The 22,618-nt window shown below is 38.9% G+C and overlaps 2 protein-coding genes across 4 annotated transcripts in view; both read left to right on the top strand.

Annotated features, from left to right (window-relative positions):
• CHUK (component of inhibitor of nuclear factor kappa B kinase complex) overlaps positions 1–16,463 on the top strand; it is a 40,950-nt gene extending 24,487 nt beyond the window's left edge. Inside the window, exons 13-21 of one of the 2 annotated variants that reach the window (XR_004071640.3) lie at positions 171–322; positions 2,661–2,722; positions 4,030–4,139; positions 4,791–4,840; positions 10,306–10,402; positions 10,696–10,843; positions 11,398–11,531; positions 12,135–12,369; positions 13,861–13,960. Coding sequence is in view for 1 of the 2 variants with exons in the window: in XM_031015727.3 (XP_030871587.1) it covers positions 171–322; positions 2,661–2,722; positions 4,030–4,139; positions 4,791–4,840; positions 10,306–10,402; positions 10,696–10,843; positions 11,398–11,531; positions 13,861–13,960; positions 15,202–15,231 (883 nt within the window). In the remaining variant the exon portion in view is untranslated. Of the gene's footprint in view, positions 1–170; positions 323–2,660; positions 2,723–4,029; positions 4,140–4,790; positions 4,841–10,305; positions 10,403–10,695; positions 10,844–11,397; positions 11,532–12,134; positions 12,370–13,860; positions 13,961–15,201 lie in introns of those variants that run through there. The other variant, XM_031015727.3, reaches the window with a different exon arrangement.
• A 2,274-nt stretch (positions 16,464–18,737) lies between these two features.
• ERLIN1 (ER lipid raft associated 1) overlaps positions 18,738–22,618 on the top strand; it is a 35,692-nt gene continuing 31,811 nt past the window's right edge. Inside the window, exons 1-3 of one of the 2 annotated variants that reach the window (XM_004049940.4) lie at positions 18,738–18,872; positions 19,197–19,320; positions 21,002–21,083. In XM_004049940.4, coding sequence (XP_004049988.1) covers positions 19,208–19,320; positions 21,002–21,083 — 195 coding nt within the window. In that variant the 5' untranslated portion in view covers positions 18,738–18,872; positions 19,197–19,207. Of the gene's footprint in view, positions 18,931–19,196; positions 19,321–21,001; positions 21,084–22,618 lie in introns of both variants that reach the window. The other variant, XM_019035054.4, reaches the window with a different exon arrangement.

Genomic DNA, 22,618 nt, shown 5'->3' with positions numbered 1-22,618 from the left:
GCAGGAAGTCTTTAGAGATCAGATTCTAGAGCTCAGTTATTTCTCATAGATTGATAATAGAAACTTAGGCTTTGGCCTTGTGGCAGTTTATGTTTTTACATTATTGTTCAATGTTTCTGAATGCTGATAATATCTTTTTTCTTTTTCTTTTTTTTCTTGCTGTGGTTTAGGTTAAGTCTTCTTAGATATAATGCTAACTTAACAAAAATGAAGAACACTTTGATCTCAGCATCACAACAACTGAAAGCTAAATTGGAGTTTTTTCACAAAAGCATTCAGCTTGACTTGGAGAGATACAGCGAGCAGATGACGTATGGGATATGTAAGTGTCTGTGTAATGTATTTGAAAGGAGCATCTGGTTTCTTGAAGCCATCTGTTATTTTGCCTTCTTAACTCAGCCAGTTGTTTTACTTACCTTCACATTAGAACAAGAGACAGGACAACTTAAATTAACATAAACCATGTTTGTTTTGAATGTTACCTCTTTTTTTAAATTTGCTTAGTTGAGCAATTTAGCTTCACAATTGGGCTAAAATTATTTAGCTCTAAAAAAATACAGGTGCGATTTAATAATCTTGAATTTCAAACCTGATTTTAAAGTAAATACAAAATCTGGACTTCTTAGCCAGTGCTGTATGTATCCCCCGCAAAATACATATGTTGAAATTCTGACCCTGAAGGTGAAGGTGTTGGTAGGTGGAGCCTTTGGGAAGTGATTAGGTCATGAGAGTGGAGCCTTTGTGTTTGGGATTAATGCTCTTACAAAAGAGACCTGAATGAGATCCCTCATCCCTTCTGCATGTGAGGACAGAGCAAGAAGATGGTCATCTAGGAACCAGAAAGCAGGCCCTCAAATCTGCCTTGTTCTTGGACTTCCCAGCCTCCAGAACTATAAGAAATAAATTTCTGTTGTTTTTATGGCACTTAGTCTATGGTATTTTGTTATAGGACTCCAAATGGACTAAGACAACCAGGGGATTCTTAAACTGCTTACTTTTCTGTAAATAATCACACAAATATTCTAAGGCTATGTTTTTTTCAAACCATCTACTGTGGAGTCCTACTATTTTTTAGTGTACACAGTCTCCAAATTTTCCATATTTGACTCCAAGCTTATCTCCTTCAGATGTACTAAGGAAGTGTAAAAAAACAGAGTTAAAATATGAGTAAATTGAAGGAGTCATACTACCAGCATTTCTGTTTTCTTTTATAAAGCAAATCCTTTTTAGGAAACAAATACTGTTTGTATACTTGTCCTGAGCAAGCTATGTGTATCTCAGAGTAAACAATCAATAGTGTCCAGTTGGGTGAATGAATTTACTCTCCAGAACTGGTTTTATTAATATTATTGATAATTTATTTCTATTTGTATATTATTGATATTTTATTTCTATTTGTTTATTATTGACATTCTGGTGAGTGATAAAACATTATAATTATTTCATTAAAATATCTTAGACTTGTCAAAGGCTTATTATACAACTGTTAAAGAAAAATGAGGTAGATCTATATGTGCTTTTATTAAAAGATCACCTAAGTCTTTAGTTGACAGTTTCAAATTGTGGGAAAAAATAAAGAGTATACAGATGTTTTCACTTGTGAGGGAGCAGGCTATGTGTCTACGTAACAAATAATCATAGTAAGGTCCCTTGAGGTGGATGGTAGAGGGGAAGAAGAAAGAGTCTTTTCTGTTTATATCCTTTTATAGTATTTAATTTTTAAAAATCATATTCAAGTATTAAATTTCTTTTCTGGCCAGGTGGTGACTCATGCCTGTAATCCCAACACTTTGGGAGGCCAAAGCAGGTGGATCCCTTGAGCTCAGGAATTCAAGACTAACCTGGGCAACATGGGGTAGAACGCCGTCTCTACAAAAAATGCAAAAATTAGCCGGGCATGGTGGTGTACACCTCAGCTATTCAGGAGGCTAAGGTGGGAGGATCGCTTGAGCCCTGGAGATAGAGGTTGCAGTGAGCTGAGATCATGCCACTGCACTCCAGCCTGGGTGACAGAGTGAGACTCTACCTCAAAAAAAATTTTTGTTGTTGTTTTTTCCTTTATCCACCCATCTGCACACTGGTATAAATATATATATTTTTAAGAAAAAAGTCATCTGTATTCATTTCCTAAGGGTTCCATAACAAAATCCCATAAACTGAGTGGCTTAAGCAATAGAAACTTACTGTCTCACAGCCCTGGAGGCTAAAAGTCCAAAATTGAGGTGTTGGCAGGGCCATGTTTTCTCTGAAATCTGTAGAGAAGAATCTTTCCTTGTTTCTCTCTAGCTTCTTATGGTCTGCTAGCCATCATTTGCATTCCTTGGCTTACAGCTGCAGCACCTCAATCTGTCTCCATTGTCACAGAGCATTCTCCCCTGTGTATCTGTATCCTGTGTCTCTTCTAAGGACACTGGTCGTACTGGACTAAGGGCCCAGACCATTCCAGTATGAGTATTAATTTATCTGATTACTTCTGTAATGACCTTATTTCCAAATAGGTCACATTCTGAGGTATTAGGGGTTAGGAATTCCACATATCTTTTGGGGGACCACAATTCAACTCGTAACACATCTTTGATGTTGATATGGCAAGGAGGCAGGCAGCCAGTAATTAAAGATATGGCTATTTCTGAGATAACCAATTTAGACTTTTCTTTTAGCTTCAGAAAAAATGCTAAAAGCATGGAAAGAAATGGAAGAAAAGGCCATCCACTATGCTGAGGTAAAATCATTGACGTCATTCTGTATACTTATTAATTCTTGATGTCTCCATTAGAAACTATCTTTGGTTTTGGTATATAAAGAGCATTTTTCATGTCATTCCTGAAATTCAGACAAAATTCTAGTAGATGCTTTGTATATAAAGAGGGATGTATCATAGTGATTAAAAACAAGGGCTTTGGGAAAATTACCTAGTGCCTCACTGAGCTTCAGTTTCCTTTATTTATTTATTTTTTGAAACAGGGTCTCACTCTGTTGCCCAGGTTGGAGTGTAGTGGCATGATCAAAGCTCACTGCAGCCTTGACTTCCCAGGCTCAAGCAGTCCTCCCATCTTAGCCTCCTGTGTAGCTGGGACAAGAGGTGCACCACCATGCCTGGCTAACTTTTACATTTTTTGTAGAGACGGGGTCTCACTATGTTGTCCAGGCTTGTATCAAACTCCTGGGCTTAAGCAATCCTCCCACCTCAGCCTCCCATAGAGCTGGGATTATAGGCATGAGCCACCACATCCAGCTAGTTTCCATATTATGGGGACAATTTCTTTTCTAGTAGGGTTATGAAGATTAAATGGGAGTCAGTAATGGTAGTCGTCACTATTATTTTTGTGACTGGTTTAGATAGGATGGCTGCACATCCTGGTTTACCTGGGACTGTCCCAGTTTATACTTAATGTCTTGCCATAATTATCAGTAGTAGTCCCTTTCACTCTCAAAATTATGCCGGTTTGGACAATAAATTATATGGTGTCCCTAGGTATAGATCATTCTCTAGGTGGCAGATTTTTTCCCCTTATCCTGTACATTTGTCCACGGTCCTAAGTTATTACACTCCTTAATGTCAGTACTTACCCTGAGGATGTGGGTGGGGATACCCATGGTATCCTGGGGTGGGAAATCCAAGTTCTTTATCTTTTTGTGTCCCTATTCAAGGCGGTGGGGACCAGGGGGCAGTCAAAATCATAGAGCCAAGATACAAGTAATACCAATGGTTTTGGTGGTCCTTTTTCTTTCTTGTTAGTTGATACCTGTTGTAGCTTTTTGCTTCTCCGGAGGTAAAAGCAAATACTAGTAGTTTACTGTTGTCAGGAGAGAAAAGAGAGAAGACTAAGACTAAGTATGTTATTATGTGAAAGATTAAGTGTTAGAATCTGAAGAATAGAAAGGCCTTAACAAAATCAGTGTTTCATATTATATTATTTAGTTCTCTAATGAAGCAGCAAGTCATTCTGTATCCTTAAGATCTGAATTTTGTTTCCTATGATGTAGTGGTAAGCCTTTCATTTCCTTTGTATTTTCACCATATTTTAGGTTGGTGTCATTGGATACCTGGAGGATCAGATTATGTCTTTGCATGCTGAAATCATGGAGCTACAGAAGAGCCCCTATGGAAGACGTCAGGGAGACTTGATGGAATCTCTGTAAGGATGCACTTGTGTTGTTGGTCTTGACATCTGTAATATTTTGTATTCTTTCTGCTTACATCTGGCAAATTAAACCTCTATGTGGTTCTTTTCTACAGTTTTCCTTTCCCCAAATATATTGGCATTATATTTAAAATGGAAGCTTTTTCTTAGTCACAGGAAACTTTGGAAATAATTCTTTGGGTTGGCCTTTTTTGGTTTTTAATAAAAACATTTATTTCATATGAGTGTTAAGAATTTTCCAAGTATAACTAAGTTACAAACTATTTCCCTACTCATTATACCTCTGGTCCAAGGTATTGACTCTTAAATGCCCTAAAACTTGAAATTTTTTCTGAATTAAAGTTCTGGATTAAAAACTTCAGATATTTTCTCGAATTATAGGTCATAATTTTTGTCTTTTTAAGTGTCTGTGGTGCAGAGATGTCCCCATGATAGATCAGAATAGATATGAACTATATTAAACTTTGCATTTTAAGAACTTGTATAGTTCTTATTACTCAATGCAATGCTCTGTGAAATACTCGTTGGCAATATGAGCTTGCTTTAAAATGGGTTCATTATTCAAATAAAATATTGTTTCAAGTTGTAGATTATTGAAGTCATTAAATTACCTTCACTTATCAGAGCATGTTTTCTCTTTTATAGGGAACAGCGTGCCATTGATCTATATAAGCAGTTAAAACACAGACCTTCAGGTAAGACACTTCTATCACAGTGCTTGAAGGCATTTTAGGTAACTATCACTAGCCTAACAAATGTGGGGGATCTAATATTTTTAAGTTAAAAATTTTCTTAAAACTGCAGAATAAATTCCAGTTTTGGTATTGCCATTGAGACATGGTATAATAAGCTTTAAGATTGTGAGAATTTAGGAGATTATAAAGAGAAAGTAACAGAGAAAGTGAGGTAGAAAAATTTTAGAAGGGGACGTGAAAAGAAAGAATGGAAGACAGAAAAAAGGAACTCAGAGAGGAAAAAGCAGCAAGAAAATGTTTAGAAAGATGGAAAAAATAAGTGTTGCTTAAGATTAGAGAGGTTGGGCCAGTTGTGGTGGCTCATGCCTGTAATCCCAGCACTTTGGGAGGCCAAGGTGGGTGGATCACCTGAGGTCAGGAGTTCAAAACCAGCTTGGCCAACATGATGAAACCCCATCTCTACTAAAAATAGAAAAGTTAGCTGGGCATGGTGGCATGTGCCTGTAATCCCAGCTACTTGGGAGGATGAGGCAGGAGAATTGCTTGAACCTGGGAAGAGGAGGTTGCAGTGAGCCAAGATCGCACCACTGCACTCCAGCCTGGGTGACAGAGCGAGATTCTGTCTCAAAACAAAACAAAAAAATATTATAGAGGTTTGGAAAGAATTTGAGGCAGTGGGTTCAGGTATGGAATGGTTAGAGGGAAGGCCTGTGCTGTTGTTCTAGGCCAAAGCAGATTGCTTTGAAAATAATGCCTTCATCTGCACTGGTCACTGATGACTTGTTTTGTTGGCAAAACAATTCCAGTTGAACATCTGCTAAATACTGAGCAAGGTCTGCTGGAAAGAGTACTGGATGGGGAATCAGAGGCTTGAATTCTAGATTGAGTAATTTACTGACCGTTACCTCAGGCAAATCTCCGTTTCCCATTTCCTTCTTCTGCAAAATGGGGTTGAAACCTAGCTTTCCTACTCAGTGAGTATATTGTGACAGTGTATTTAAGAGGATGTTTGTGAAAATGCTTTGAAAACTATAAACTATTATGTACTTGCAAGATATTATCATTTAGTTAAAAATTTGTTTTGAAGGGTAACAGAAGAAATAAAGTCTGTGCCCTAATGTGCATTATACTTAAATGCATATGTTAAAAAAATATATACTTTTACACTTTAAAATTTGTAGACACATAGCAACACATGCAAATTAATATACATGTGAAATTGTATTTCATATACTATTTTCACATTTAAAAAATAACATTATCTCCTTTTATACTGCTTTTATTTTACTGAAATGTATTCAGTTTAGTCTGACCAGCAGTTCTCAAAATGTGGCATATGGACCTGTGAGAATCCTTGAAACTTTGTCAGAGAGTCTGTGAGGTTAGAACCATTTTCATAATAAGATGTTATTTGCATTTTTCACCGTGTTGACATTTTCACTGATGGTGCAACATAAAATGGCTTGCACCTTAGTATGAATCAAGGCACTAGCACCAAACTATGCTAGTAGCCATTATATTTTTTTACCACCATGCAGTCACAGTTTTTAAAAAATGACAGTTTCACTTACAAATGTCCTTGATAAAGCAGTAAAAATATTATTTTATTTAAATCTCAACGCTTGAGTATGGGTTTTTAATATTTTGTGCGATGAAATGGGAAGTACTCATAAAGTGTTTCTTCTATACAGTGAAGTATGATGGTTGTCTTAAGGAAAACCACTTCAGTAATTGTTTACGTTGCTAGTTGTCTGGCCTCTTTCAGGGAAGACACCATTTTTACTTGGAAGAGCAACTGTCAGGCAAACTATGATTATTCAGATTTGCATACGTGAGATAATTTCTAAGAAATTAAATGAAAATAAAAAGTATAGCACACTTATTACTTTAAGGGAAAAAAGCAGTATTTGTTGTCAATGATAAAATTCCATGTTTCAAGCAAAAATAATTTTAGAAAACTTGTATTTACCAGCTGGAATTTGACAGCTTCTCAGTACTTAAAAACTTTTCTGATGAGATTAGTGGTGATATCAGAAAGGTTTGTAAAAATGTAAAACAGTGCAAGTGTTCTCACTCAAATTTTTTTGTTTTAGAAAATATCGTTTTTTGGTTTTTGTTTTTAGAGGTGGGCTTTCGCTATGTTGACCAGGCTGGCCTTGGACTCCCTGGGTTCAAGTGATCCTTCCACTTCAGGCTTCCAAGTATCTCAAGTAGCAGTAACCAGTGAAAGGAGGTGGCTCTCATAGATATGAGTATACTGTGTAAAGACATGTATGTATAGCACTTAGCATGTCTGAGGAAATGCAGTATGACTGGAGTGTAGAGTTTCAGGAGAGAGAAAACCTAAATATAGGAGAGAGAGAAAACCTAAATATAGGTTTTTTTGTTTGTTTGTTTTTAATAAAAACATGTTAATGGGCAATAGGTTTGTTATTTTTAAATGAATTAAGACATGAGTATTTTTAAATTTCTGTTTAATTCCTGAAAAACCCTTTGGGGTTCTCAAGAATTTTCTAGTGTAAAGGTGTCCTGAGACCAAAAAGTTTGAGAACTGCTTATCTAGACTATTCTCAGAAGCTTGGCTGCTCAGGAAAGAAGAGAGGTGGGTGAGTAGCTAAAAGTTGATGTAGAGTCAAGGGAGGTCACTTCTCAGAAGGAAGACTTAAACATGAGGTGCCACATGATGACGTTTTGGTTAACAACAAATTGTGTATACTATGGTAGTCCCATAAGATTATACTACTGTATTTTTACTATGTATTTTCTATGTTTACATGCACAAATACTTACCATTGTGTTACAGTTGCCTACAGTATTCAGTACAGTCACTTGCTGAACAGGTATGTAGCCTATTGTCAAAAGGCTATACCATATAGCTTAAGTGTATAGCAGGCTGTACCATCAGGGTTTGTATAAGTATTCACACAGTGACGAAAGTGCCCAGTGATGCACTTCTCAGAACATATGCTCAGGGCCAAAAAAGCCTGTGGAGAGGGAGGTCCCTGAACAAGTTGAGAGATTGGCTCCAAAGAACAGTAGGAGGGATTAGCCTTGATACTGTTGATATTGGAAAGAGAATGAGTGTGGATACAGATACTTTTTTGGGAGTAGAGGTTGGAAGATCAGGGTCTTACTGCCTTATGGCCTCTTATCCTGCAGTGGTAAGTGAGGTTAACTGAAATGGAAGAGGTGATGACCTCATAGATTTGAATAGGGTGCTAAAGACTTCTAAAAGCCACTGTGTGCAGTGGAAGATGTTGTTGACCCAAAACATTCATTAAGAATCTAGGCCAGGTGGCTCATACCTGTGATACTAGCGCTTTGGGAGGCTGAGACAGGAGGATCGTTTGAGGCCAACAGTTTGAGACCAGTCTGGGCAACATAGTGAGACCCCATCTCTACAAAAAAATAAATCAATAAAATTTTTAAAAAGCTGGGTGTGGTAGTGTATGCCTGTAGTCCCAGCTACTCGGGAGGCTGAAGTAGCAGGATCGCTTGAGGCCCAGGAGGTCGAGGCTGCAGTGAGCCAAGATTACACTACTGCACTTCAGCCTGGGTTGACAGAGCAAGACTTTCTTAAAAAAAAAAAAAAAAAAAAAAAATACCCAGAGCAGAAATGAAAAACCTGTGAATTAGCAGTGACAAATAGTGAACAGTAATATTAATTTTTTGTTGATAATTTAGTAGCTTGGATACAGGAACTGATAGAGCAGATGGTTGGATTAATCCAAGGTTAGGATTTTGCTGATGGAATAAGAGGATAAAAAGGTTGAAGATGTTAACAAATAGTGATTTAAGTGATAGAAGTTGTAGCTAGAGTAAAATATTAAAATCTAAGATTTCAAATAGAGCAAGTCCAATTCTTTTTCTTTAATCAATATTTCTGGGCCAGGCGTCGTGGCACACGCCTGTAATCCCAGCTACTCTGGAGGCTGAGGCAGGAGAATCGCTTGAACCAGGGAAGCAGAGGTTGCAGTGAACCGAGACTGTGCCACTGCACTCTAGCCTGGGTGACAGAGCTAGACTCCATTTCAAAAAAAAAAAAATTCTGACTCCCAGTTTTCTGGCTAATGAATCAGATACCACAGATACACAGTGATAGCATTTGTTTAGTTATATTTTTTAAAACTTTGAGGTAGCCCTGTCAACATACCATGAAGCTCAGAAATAAATTGCTACCCAGGTAGCTTGAGTGTCACCTTGAGTGACAAACTGTAACAAGGTTGTGTCTGTCATTGGGGCCTATCATATAATCACACTTGATTTGTGGCCTCTATGGTCTTTTCTAGCTTAGAGTTGACTTGAGTCTCTTGTTCATCTGAAATGGTTAAAACCAGCTTTCTTCATTATCCTGGAGAAGGCTAAAGTTCTGAGGGCTTTCACTGTCTTAAGGAGCTAGTTATATGAGAAAGCTCTTGGCTTGGTCCATGGTATTTAGGAAGGAACGCTGTTTGGAGAAGAACCTTTTTGGAGCCTTGCATTTGATTGTTGGTGAGGAGGAGACAACAGAGATGTGTGGGGAATAAAGTTGGGCTATGGGGGAAGTATTTGGAGTGATAACAAAGGACACAACGTTTTTTAAACCTCCTTTGATGCTCATCATTTCCTTTTTGGTAAAATGGGGGTAACAAAAGTAGTCTTCTCACAGGACTGCTGTGAGGATTAAATGGGAAAATTATAAGCAGAGAGTAGCAAATATTATTATTATTGCATTTAGGCTTAATTATTGTCCAAAGAAAATACCAGCATGATGCATGAGCAACTTTCAACTCCTTTAGCCATTTTCTGAAATATAACAATTAATGATTTTTTTTTTTTTAAATTGAGGTCACATTTTAAACTGTAGAACCCATTGTGACCCAACAGCCATCCCATTTGAGGGTATCTGGCTGCTGCCAGTTGGCTTTAAGATGTCATACTGCCCTCAAATGGAACTTTCAGGATGTCTACAGGTCCCTTTACTAGTTGGTTTCAATGAGCTTTTTTCAAAGTTTTTCTGGGTTGTAAACAGACGGATAAACATGAAATTCCAAGCAACCTAGTTCAAGGGCCTCCTTCCTTTAGGTAATGAAAGTTTGATGAATTGTCCTACTGTTTCTAAATATGTGGTTAATCATCCAAGAAAAATTGTTCCCTTGGCCAGAGGCTGCATTTGTGTCTGGGGCTTGGGTTAGTATGGGTTAAAGATAGCCAAGACTATTGTTCTCAAGCACAGGCAACTAAGGTCTCTTACTGATAAATTTATATATACATTATACACCTGCAAACTTTATTTTTATATACAACTAGATTTTATTTATAGGTAATCTTTATATCTTTTATCTTAACCCAATTTTTAATTTAAATGGAGATGTTTATTAATTAAAATTAGTTTCAGAGTTTCAGGGATTTTTGAGGAATTTTTTGTTTGGAGGCTGATATGTTACAGAAGAAAGGTTATATCCACTGACTGATGTCTTTTATAGATCACTCCTACAGTGACAGCACAGAGATGGTGAAAATCATTGTGCACACTGTGCAGAGTCAGGACCGTGTGCTCAAGGAGCTGTTTGGTCATTTGAGGTAGGAAAATTGCTTCACTTCCTACTGAAAAACCAGGATACGTTTATCTTGTTCCTCTCAAAGTACAAAAGCCCTCTTTGGTAAAGTATACTTACCCAGGAAGAATTCTGAAGGTACCTTGGGTAGCTTGGCCATAGCTATCTGCATTTATGTGTCCTTTTGTATGCATTACTTTGGAGATAAGTCATTAAATCTGATGCTGATTGTGGTTCATTTCCTCAGCTGGGTTTTGGGAATATGGTGTACAGTCTTGGGGCATGTGTAAGTGTCTGACACTGATTTAATCTCTCCAGCAAGTTGTTGGGCTGTAAGCAGAAGATTATTGATCTACTCCCTAAGGTGGAAGTGGCCCTCAGTAATATCAAAGAAGCTGACAATACTGTCATGTTCATGCAGGGAAAAAGGCAGAAAGAAATATGGCATCTCCTTAAAATTGCCTGTGTAAGTAATTATTAATGAATTATTTAATGTGACATTAAGTTGCTATTATTCCTTGCAAAGGGGATTTTTATCAGCATGAGGTGGGCCCTCTTGAAGACATGTATATTTTGCATTGGGATGACATCCATGTTCCTTGCTTGGTGTCCAGACTAGCAATTGAGATGCAGGACTTATTATCATCTCTCCTTTCCAATTTCTCTGTTGTTATACTCCTCTTAGCCCTTGACTACTGTGGTATTCCAACCCAACTTGGGGATAGATGTACCTGCCTAGATAATGAAATTGACCATCTATTCAACTGGGTTTTTTTTTTTTCTTTCTTCAACTAAAATGGTGTAAGATGAGTGGATATATTTGGTTTTAGTCAATGAAGAAAGGGTCCAAGGACAGGTTACTAATGGTGTGTAAAGGTGGGAATAGTTTTGTACTGAAATACTCTGGTTGTGCATATAAGTAGTAACGGAAATGTAAGTCTTAGGAATATGATAAGAAATTGTGTGAATCAACAGAGATGCTTGCCTGTAATCTTTTGATGTTTTTTTCTTTTCCTTCAGACACAGAGTTCTGCCCGGTCCCTTGTAGGATCCAGTCTAGAAGGTGCAGTAACCCCTCAGACATCAGCATGGCTGCCCCCGACTTCAGCAGAACATGATCATTCTCTGTCATGTGTGGTAACTCCTCAAGATGGGTGGGTTTACTTTGTAACAATAGATAGCTGTGTTTTCATAGCAGTGGTATAGGAATGAGGCAGTAGTTGTTAAGGTAGTCTTCTGTGCCTTCAGACCAGGGTTGAGTCCTGACTATCCCTTCGTAATAATCTTAGGCAACTTACTTGACTTTTTTGATGTTCATATTTCCTCACCTGTAAAACAGGAATGTCTCATAGAACTGCTGTGGAAATTTGATTAGACAATGTATATAAAGTGCTTGGGAAATAAATGTTCAGCAAATGTTGCGTATTATTAGCTCAAATGTTGCTTATTATTAGCTAAGTCCAAGTTCTAAGTCCTTTCTTTTATTGGCTTATTACTTTCTTTTACTCAAACCTTACTCCTTCATTAACAGTTTATGAGAAATTATGCTATCATTTTGCATTTATCATTTTGGGGATCCTTGATTACCCTTCTAATAAATTTTTGAGATCTATTTTATAACTTTGTATTTCTAAGATTAGACTTTTTCAGTGTTTTAAATCAGTTTTGCAAGAACTCAAATTCCAAGCCCTATATTTTATTAATTCCTACTCTTTTGCTAAAAGCTGAATGACTATCCATTTCTGTTATTTTCTCAGCTTAAGATGTGCCGTATCCAAAGCCAGTGGCTCTTTGCTAGCTTGTGTATTGTCGCTTTTCTCACAACTCATGGAGACCTCTACAGCACCAGCATTTCCTGGAAGCTCTGCCCATAATTAGTTTTGCAGAAGTGCAGCCATGTTACATCACTGCTCAGGAGGTCATGCAGTTGCACATTCTGTACTCTACTTTTATGAGAGAAAAGCACATGGCAGGAAGGCAAGCTGATATCAGGTATTTTATTTTTTTAAAGAAAGCAAGTTCCAGGGTATATATCTTGGGGTCATTATACATGTGGCCCAATGCAGTGAACCTACAACTGTAGCACAGGCTATAATTAAATATATAGACTTTACAAAATACTCCAGTAATCAAGAGTTGAAGGAAGTAAAATTTAATACTTTACTTACTTTTTTGCCTTTATTAAAGGCATTTAAGTTTTTTAGCGGATGTTAATGTTTACAAATGTCACCACAATACAGGTAATTTCCAATTTGAAGTGTGGTTGTTTGCAAAAGTATATCTGACAGATATTTTCAATGTATTTTCTAGAAGGAACACATTATATTTTGTTTTGAGATGGAGTCTCATTCTGTCGCCCAGGCTGGAGTGCAGTGGCACAGTCTTGGCTCATTGCAACCTCCGCCTCCCAGATTCAAGCAGTTCTCCTGCTTCAACTTCCCGAGTAGCTGGGATTTCAGGCGCGTGCCACCATACCTGGCTAATTTTTATATTTTAGTAAAGACGGAGTTTCACCATGTTGGCCAGGCTGGTCTCGAACTCCTGACCTCAAGGAATCCACCTGCCTCGGCCTCCAAAAGTGCTGGAATTACAGGCATGAGCCGCCATGTCCAGCCAGAATACATTGTATAGGAAAATTGATTTCAATTATAATGTACCTGTGGTACTTAACTACCAAGGATTGGGAACTGTTTGACCATAATTTTTCCATCTGTTGGATAAGAGCTGAATCAGAATGTCATTCTAAGCTAATAGTGGCTATCATCCATGACCTAAAACGGACTCTTGTTAGGGGACTGAGGATTGGCAAAGGGAGAAGATAGAGGCCATATAGAAGAGGAAAGCATGAAGGTAGAAACCACAATCAGGACTGCCTTCAAATATGAACTTCCAGGGATACTTCTTGGTTCTGGGTAGCTCCCCCACCACACTGTTTTCTTTTGCTGTCCTCAGGAATCAGCTTGCTTGTTTCGTTTCATTGCTATCATCTGTAGTTTCTAATGAGTTTTTCACTTTCTGTGATCTCTACAGAACAGATTTTACTTTTCTCTCTTCTCCCCTACATTTGTGTCTGTGAAGTATGCATGCTGGTGTTTTTACTACTTTTAAGGAAAGAGAAGTATTTAGAAACAAAAAGGTATTTCATCTGTCTTTGCCACAAGGATTTTTTCCTCCCTAGTTACATTTTCAGGGGAAAAACAAGTTGTACATAAGTGCATCTTACATTTCAGAGGAAAGTCAGATTGGAGTTATAGTGGACTTCTTATCATTAGTTAGGTAGAGGTAGAGGCAGCAGCCTGGTCTTAACAGGACTCTGCCTCTGTAGGGAGGGATGAGGAAACTAAAGACTACAGGAGTCAACTGCACTGGGGTACTGGGTTACAGGAAGGCTAGTGATCATGCTAACCTAGAAGACTAGAAAGTAGAGGAAATTCATATGCCCTTTTCCTGAGTTTGAAAAGGCTTTGTTCTTTCATCTCACAGGGAGACTTCAGCACAAATGATAGAAGAAAATTTGAACTGCCTTGGCCATTTAAGCACTATTATTCATGAGGCAAATGAGGAACAGGGCAGTAGTATGATGGTAAGTTTTGTGTGGATATGGGTGCCTGCTTTGGCTATGTTGGGTGCAAAAGGTTTAACTTTCCATGCTAGCCTTATCTGGCATTTGGGATGCATATGGGAAATAGGAGAACTCAAGAGGAAAGAGCATTTGGGGAATATCCTCAACCTTAAATCCTTATCTGCTGTTACTCAGGGATATACTAGGATTATGTCATCAATTATCTTCAATAATAGCATTTTTGGTCAAATTAAATGAGTGGTAAGCTTCTTCACAATGTGACCATTGAAATTGAATGGTTTGTTCTGTACTTTTTTGCTTCAGCAATCAATTTTCTCCATTAAGATGGGACTTGTACTTTAATTCAGATATGGTACCTCCCAAATAGAAAATAAATTATGTTAATATAGTTGTAATAATAAAAGTGTGTGTTAAGATTTGGTTACTATAAACTACTGATTTGTTAAAACTTGGGGAAATTACCATAAAATGTTTACTGAATCAATTTTTCCTGCATTTAGTCTTAATGTCAATTCTGTATATTTCCTCTTTCATTAAGAAAAATAGCAGTGGCCAGGCATGGTGGCTCACGCCTGTAATCCTAGCACTTTGGGAGGCCAAGGCAGGTGGATTGCTTGAGCCCAGGAGTTTGAGACTAGCCTGGCCAACATGCGAAACCCTGTCTTTATAAAAAATATAAAAATTGGCCAGGTGTGGTGGCACACACCTGTGGTCCCAGCTACTTGGGAGGCTGAGGCAGGAAGATCGCTTGAGTTCAAGAGTTTCAGGCTGCAGTGAGCCGTAATCCTGCCATTGCACTCCAGCCTGTGACAGAGACTTTGTCTTGAAAAAAAAAAAAGAAAAAAAAAAGGATAATGGTGGCCAGCCATAGTGACATGTACCTGTAGTCCGAGTTACTAGGGAGGCTGAGGCAGAAGGATTGCATGAGCCCAGGAGTTCAAGGCTGCAGTGCATTATGATTGGACTTGTGAATAGCCAATGTACTCCAGCTTGGCAACATAGCAAGATCCTGCTCTCTTAAGAAAGAAAAAAAAGAAAAGAAAAGGAAAGAATAATTGTTTACTTCAAATATTTATGAAAAAAACTCTGAAATTTTTTTAAATCAGGAAATAAGGTAAATGAAATGATTTTTCAACTTTTGATTATGAAATGTCCAAACAGAAAACTTGCAAAAATGAACACCCATATACTTATCACGTATAGTCAACATCTAATTGTAACTTTTTCATGCCTGGTTTTAGAATCTTGATTGGAGTTGGTTAACAGAATGAGTTGTCACTTGTTCACTGTCCCCAAACCTATGGAAGTTGTTGCTATACATGTTGGAAATGTGTTTTTCCCCCATGAAACCATTCTTCAGACATCAGTCAATGGAAGAAATGGCTATGAACAGAAACTACATTTCTACTACGATCAGAAGAACATGATTTTACAAGTATAACAGTTTTGAGTAATTCAAGCCTCTAAACTGACAGGAATTTAGAAAAAGTCAATGTACTTGTTTGAATATTTGTTTTAATACCACAGCTATTTAGAAGCATCATCATGACACATTTGCCTTCAGTCTTGGTAAAACATTACTTATTTAACTGATTACAAATACCTTCTATGTATTAGTGTCAACTTTTAACTTTTGGGCGTAAGACCAAATATAGTTTTGTATACAGAGAAGAAAACCTCAAGTAATAGGCATTTTAAGTAAAAGTCTACCTGTGTTTTTTTTCTAAAAAGGCTGCTCACAAGTTCTATTTCTTGAAGAATAAATTCTACCTCCTTGTGTTGCACTGAACAGGTGCTCTTCCTGGCATCATAAGGAGTTGGTGTAATCATTTTAAATTCCACTGAAAATTTAACAGTATCCCCTTCTCACCGAAGGGATTGTGTATCTGTGCTTCTAATATTAGTTGGCTTTCATAAATCATGTTGTTGTGTGTATATGTATTTAAGATGTACATTTAATAATATCAAAGAGAAGATGCCTGTTAATTTATAATGTATTTGAAAATTACATGTTTTTTCATTTGTAAAAATGAGTCATTTGTTTAAACAATCTTTCGTGTCTTGTCACACAAATTTATAAAGGTCTGCACTCCTTTATCTGTAATTGTAATTCCAAAATCCAAAAAGCTCTGAAGACAAGGTTTCCATAAGCTTGGTGACAAAATTCATTTGCTTGCAATCTAATCTGAACTGACCTTGAATCTTTTTATCCCATTTAGTGTGAATATTCCTTTATTTTGATGCTTGATGATGAGAGGGAGGGCTGCTGCCACAGACTCTGGTGAGGGCTGGTTAATGTAGTATGGTATATGCACAAAATTACTTTTCTAAAATCTAAAATTTCATAATTCTGAAACATCTTGCCCCAAGGGTTTCAGATAAAGGACTGTGGACCTCTATCATCTGTTAAGTAATTTAGAAGATATTATTTGTCTTAAAAAATGTGAAATGCTTTTATATTCTAATAGTTTTTCACTTTGTGTATTAAATGGTTTTTAAATTACTTTCTTGATCTCTATTCATTATAAAAATAAGATTATAATAAAACAGTTGAATATGGCTTAGGAAAATATGAAGGTTCCATGAAGTGGAATTAAGAGCATAGAATAACTGTACTTTCCTTAGGAATAATAGGACTTATGGTAAAGGTAGTATTGGGCAACTTCTTTAAGAGTGTTTTCCTCTGAGATGTCCTATCACCACTATCTACATCTAAAAAACATGCTCGATTCTTGCCCTATAAACTGATGTCACAGCCACACCATCCCCATTTTTGCTAGTGGTATCATTTTCCTAGTCAACCAAATTTTTTAGTCATCACATATCACTGTTCGTCATCTATTATAATAGGCAGTGTCTCTCTTGTTTCCCTGGTTTTAGAAGATTGTAATAATAAACATTTATTGGGTACCTGTTACTTGGAGGGTATTAAGCTAGATGGCAAGATCTGAAACAACATAGGCAGTATAGTAAAAGTGCTTATCTGGGAGTCTGAACATTACAAGCCATCCAAGCACTGCAATTATTGTTAAGGATTATTTTTCAATGTCATGCATTTTCTAATATTTTAATAATTGGTTAAAGATTTGTTATAGCGTGGGGGCCGCTGCTGGTGTGTGGCTGGGGTTATGTCAGGGCAGCCTGATCTATATAATTTGGGCAGATGGTGTGAGTCAGAACAGACTATTATAGTGGGATCCCCAAACTTGCTTTTGATGCATGAGTTGGACCACTATTTTTTGGTGGGTAACAACTTTTCAGAGGGGAATGGCAGTTGTGAATTGTATACATTTCATTCTTTAAGCAATATTATGAAAAACTTCAGAGAATGTCTACAGAAAACAGGGTATGGAGCAAGTTATTTTCCATTCTTTTTGCTTTTTGGAAGTTAAAATAGCTAAGCTCTGCAAATATCATTTATTTGGAACAGATAAGGTCCCAGACATTCCTAGATAATAAAAATCAAATGAATGATACAGGTAAGTGTATTTATTGAAGGGTGTGGGTAGAGTGGTCTGGGAAGTCTTCCTTTAATGAAGACGGATTGATTCTATTTACCTCTTCTTACTTCCACTACTAAGTAACCCTGGGCCTGCAGTTTCCTAACCACTTGACTTCCTTGCCAACAGTCTGTCTCCACTTTCAGCCGTTTTATAGATTCATTGGCCCTAAAGCACTGCTTTCCCATACTTCCCTACCCAAGAGGGCAGGGGTCCCCAAGCCCTGGGCCGCGGACCGGTACCAGACAGTGGCCTGTTAGGAACCGAGCCGGATAGCAGGAGGTGAGCGGCGGGCGAGTGAGCATTATCGCCTTGAGCTCTGCCTGCTGTCAGATTAGCGAGTGGCATCAGATTCTCATAGGCACGCGAACCCTATTGTGAACTGCACATGTGAGGTTTGCCGGCTCCCTGTGAGAATCTAATGCCTGATGATCTGAAGTGGAACAGTTTCATCCCCAACCCACACACACCCCCACCCCGTCCGCTGGGTTAGAGGAGTTTACAACCCTAGTCCACCTTGTCCAGTTATAGTTCCACCTCTAGCCTTTCAAGGCTTAAACCATTAATGCCCTTAATTTCTCTTGTATTCATCTATCTCCCAACTATACCTTTTTCCTTCCCTTTTTTATTTTTGGCAATATGTGCCCATGGTTTTTTAATTTAAAACGAACAGAATATGTAGTGACGCCTACCACAGCACTCCTTCCCATCACACAAGCCTTCAAGGAAACTGAAGTACTTACTTTGGTCTCCCTGGAGGATTCCCTCCGCCTCCCGCCCCATGTGCTTAGCAATTCTGTTCCTGTAGTCTGGACGGCCTTCATAAAGCCCTCATTGGACCAGCATTCTGGCACATAATAGGAACACTTAAAAAACGAGAGAATGATGCCGTTATATCTAATATCTTCCTCTTCTGAGCTTTCACAGCACTTTATTTGCAACAAGTTTAGTTGCTCCTGAAGTGCAGGATCTGTGCCGGAAGCAAGTGCGTGCCACACAGTGGGGCTCCGCATACACTGCAAAAGGACAAATAAACCGAACAGCTACCGTTTGACAGTGAGCGAGTGGGTTCCCTGCACAAGAACAAACCAACCAGTCCCTTGTCCGAAAGTCCGTCTCCTTTTCTCTGCTTCGCTGCTCACTCCAGACCGCGGGCTGTCCTCTTCCGAAGCAGTTAACCAGCAGTGTACAGAAAAAGAGCGACTTGCCTCCAAAGGAGCCTGCGCGGCCCGCGGCTAGGAGAATTTTGTCCCATGCGCTCCCCGTCTCACTAGCCGCGGGCCGGGGCTACGCCGTGTGCGTCCCCGCGCAGCCGCAGTGCTGGGCGAGTGGGCGGGGCCGGCTGTTGGCGGCCGTTGGCTCGGCGCGGGAGTCGGCTGCACGTGCGGGCGGGGGCGATGCGTCACTGATCGGTGAGGCGCGGCCGAGGGGTCGGCTTTCCTCGCGAGCCTGCGGCTGGGCTTCTTCTCAGTTAGTGCCTTCCACCCGGGAGCGACCCTTGGGAGAGGGGGTTTCAGGAAGCTCACCGAGCAGGGGCGGCCCACTGGCCTCCGGGGGCGGAGGAGTTGGCAAGGGGTCAGCGGGCTCAGCCAGAAAGGAAGAATGAGGGGACAGGGGTACTGGACTCCCCGGCTCAGCCTGCGAGAGAGCGCCAAGTTTCCGGAGGGAGAGGGTAGAAACTGGAGGGGGTGGACCTGTCACTCACGGGACTGAGGGTCCTTTTCTCCCGCTCCCAGGAGGAACGAGAATGAATATGACTCAAGCCCGGGTTCTGGTGGCTGCAGTGGTGGGGTTGGTGGCTGTCCTGCTCTACGCCTCCATCCACAAGATTGAGGAGGGCCACCTGGCTGTGTACTACAGGTGAGCGGCATGTGCAGTCAGTTAGGGCTCTAGAGCAGATAAAAAGGGTACTCCAGAGTGGAGTCTGGGAAGTTGTTCCCTCTGCAACGTTCGGGGGCGCATGTCCCATCTCTAGGGAAAGCACGGGGGTCGAAGCGGGCTTTTGCCGAGCACCCTCCAGATGTTGGACAGTTTTAGTGCTATGTTCGTTTTGTTGCAGAGATTAAGTTTCCCTACGGTTATTCCTATACACAGCAAACTCAATTATTTGTAGAAAAATGAAGAAGGAAGAAAGGAAGGAGTCACTCTACCTCTAACTGAAGAGATGGATAAATTATAGTTCGTCCAACTGTACAGGCTTTAGTTTGCCGCTCTAGATGCTGTATGTTTATGGTTGTTTCTTAGACTTTTTCATGTAAAAGCTTCCAATGTCTGGTTACGTCTTGTAACACCATGATGACTGTGATGGTGCTTATGTCCCTGGACCTCCAGGGACATAAGCGCAACACTGATGGGCCATCCTCCTCCCTCCTTACTGTTGCTGTTCAAGTTGGGGACAGGAGTGGTGTGGGAGCTGTTGCTCTCTTGTTGAGCTCGCTTAGCTTTTCCTTCAGCCTAATTACCACAAGTTCCTTTTGATACAGACCAGTAAGAGAGGCGAGTTTGTGGAGAAATTGGGATAATGGTGTATTCAAAAAGAGCGTCAACTTTTTGCTTGTTTCCACTATCCCTCAAAACTGATATTTCTACTTTCAAATCCATCCTGAATCCTAGAAAAAGAGCAATTTTAATGGTATATCTTAGCAGATGGAGCTCTACATAAGAAGTTACAGATTAGTCCAGATTTCCTTCCAGTTTAAAAGCATTGTCTTTCTGACAGTAAAACCAGAGAAAGGACATTTCAAGGAATGACTCAAAGAATTAGTAATGAACCTCAAACAGTTCATCTTTTCTTGTTATTATGACTTTGCAAATGTGTTTATATTTTCAAGACCGGTAGCTAAGTTCTATGAATTTACAAGGTGCAAAATAGGACTTTGTTTTCTTTGCTCCCCAAATGCCTCCTTTTTATAATTTCCAGGGCTTGCTTTCATAGTTTTCACATTCCAGGATTTGGTGAACAAGCCCTTATGCTATTTATTTGTATAGTCTTGTCACCCTTCATCTTTTCATGCTAATTTTTTGTTTTTATATAGAAATTTTATGTTCCGTCGTCAGTATTTTAATTACCTTGTAGATAGATTGAAAGAATTATAAGCCTCAGAAATTTTCTCTTTACTTCAAAGTTTGCGTTGTCTTTTTTTCAACCTGGTGATTAAATGTATTATATATTTTGATTTGGCTCTTGTTATGTACTATTAATGTACCTCTACTGAAAGCCATTAGAATTTTTTAAACAAATATTTCTCAGAAGGTTAAAGACCGAGGAGAATCCTTTGAACCTGAGAGCAGTGCTGGAGACCCAGAGGTACGGTTGGTTGAGCTTATGAAACAAGGTGTAACATTGGCAGTTTAATTTGATCTTTTTCCCTTTTTAGGTGTGGAGGTATTTTAAGCAGTTGTTCATTATGAGTAATTCATATTAGTGAGGCTTTAGTAGGTCAGCAGCATGAGCAAGAGTGAGTATTTATTATAGCATTTTAGATTTGGAAAGATAATTTTTCTTTTTATAATTTTGTCAAATTGAAACATCTTTTTGCAGGGGAGGAGCTTTACTAACTAGCCCCAGTGGACCAGGCTATCATATCATGTTGCCTTTCATTACTACGTTCAGATCTGTGCAGGTGAGTGATTCCTAGGGAAGCCTCCATACCAGATAGACAGGCATGACAGGAGTTACCACACTTGTGGGTGGAGATAGATTTCCTTATTGCTTAAGCAGGTGGTGGTATTTACTTAAATGCAGGAGTTAACGTTCAGAGTACAGTTGTTACAACACAAGTTATGATGTTAAACCACCTCACTTACTTGAAATGAATTAAAGGTATGAACCAGGAAGCTTAGAAGGACTGACTTCTACCATCTATATCATGGTATATAGCAAATTTTCTGTTGCTGCTGTCACAATAAAAGTAAGAATTAGAAACACAACTAGACATACAAACCAGTGATTGTGTGGTTTAGAACAGTGTTTAGTTTCCATAGAGGCAGGCTCCTGGGCTACTGTTAACATGGAGGTTCAAAATTTTTATACACAGCCTTTCTGTCTCATGTTTTTTTGCCTGGTATATTAAGCACAATTTTATGTGGAACCTTAGTGAATGTTATATTTTGATGGCATCCCGGGATATTTGAAATAAGTGTCTAATCCTTGAAAAGTGTCTTGGCCATGGGAGACAATAAAATAAGTATCTTTCAATGTAACAAGATGACAAAACCAGGATTAGTCTGTGACCACTTTCGCAAGCCCAGTGTGATCATAAATCTTTGGATTCAGAAGTTTGTCTGCCATCTGCTGCTAATTTTTCAGGACTCAGGAAAATTCTATGTTATTTAATCTTGTAATCTTATGTTTAGGCTTCCTGCTAAGTGAGAGTTTAATTATAAATTCTTAAATCCCCTAGGTTTTCTTCTGTCCCCTTTTAGATGGCTTAGGGAAAGAATTGTGTCTACTGAAGTGAAATGTATTCTTCCCCTAATCAGACAGATTTCCGTATGTTGTTCCATATTTATTTTACCCATTCTTTCCTTAGTTCATGCCATCACTTCTTTATCTACCATCTCACTCTCCATTCCTTCTCTCCTGTCTAAATTTTGCCAGGCTTTTAAAGGCTCATCCCAGATTCTTCCTCTTCTGATCTATAGCTCTTAAAGTCTATATTGTAAATTTTGGCCCTTTGTCTTATTTTCTTTAATATTGTTGTCTTGCATTGTTTGCTAAGTTTTTTTGTGTGTTTTCTTTCCAGAAAGGCTCCAGTTTTCTTAAAGGCAGGAGTTGTAACACATTTATATTTCTGGCTTTCTATTTATGGTGGAAGTTGTTAAATTGAGCTGATTTCTCAGGAAGCAATGTGGTGTAATGAACATGGGGACCCGGCGTTGCCACCAGTTGGTGGCATGACTTTGGAAAAATTGCTTAACTGTCATAGACTTCAGTTAGTCTTCTGTGAAAGGAGGAATTTTAATTACATAACCTCATCAACAGCCGAAACAATCTATAATAATGTTAGCAATGGCAGCATTAGACCCTTAAAAATCAAGACTCTAAGGCCGGGCGCAGTGGCTCATGCCTGTAATCCGAGCACTTTGGGAGGCTGAAGCGGGTGGATCGCTTGAGCCTAGGAGTTTGAGACCAGCCTGGGCAACATGGGGAAACTCC

This window comes from Gorilla gorilla, chromosome 8 (assembly GCF_029281585.2).
Source record: "Gorilla gorilla gorilla isolate KB3781 chromosome 8, NHGRI_mGorGor1-v2.1_pri, whole genome shotgun sequence".
NCBI lineage: Eukaryota > Metazoa > Chordata > Mammalia > Primates > Hominidae > Gorilla > Gorilla gorilla.
The sequence above is the reverse complement of the archived record's forward strand: the minus strand, read 5'-3'. Positions and strand labels throughout refer to the sequence as shown.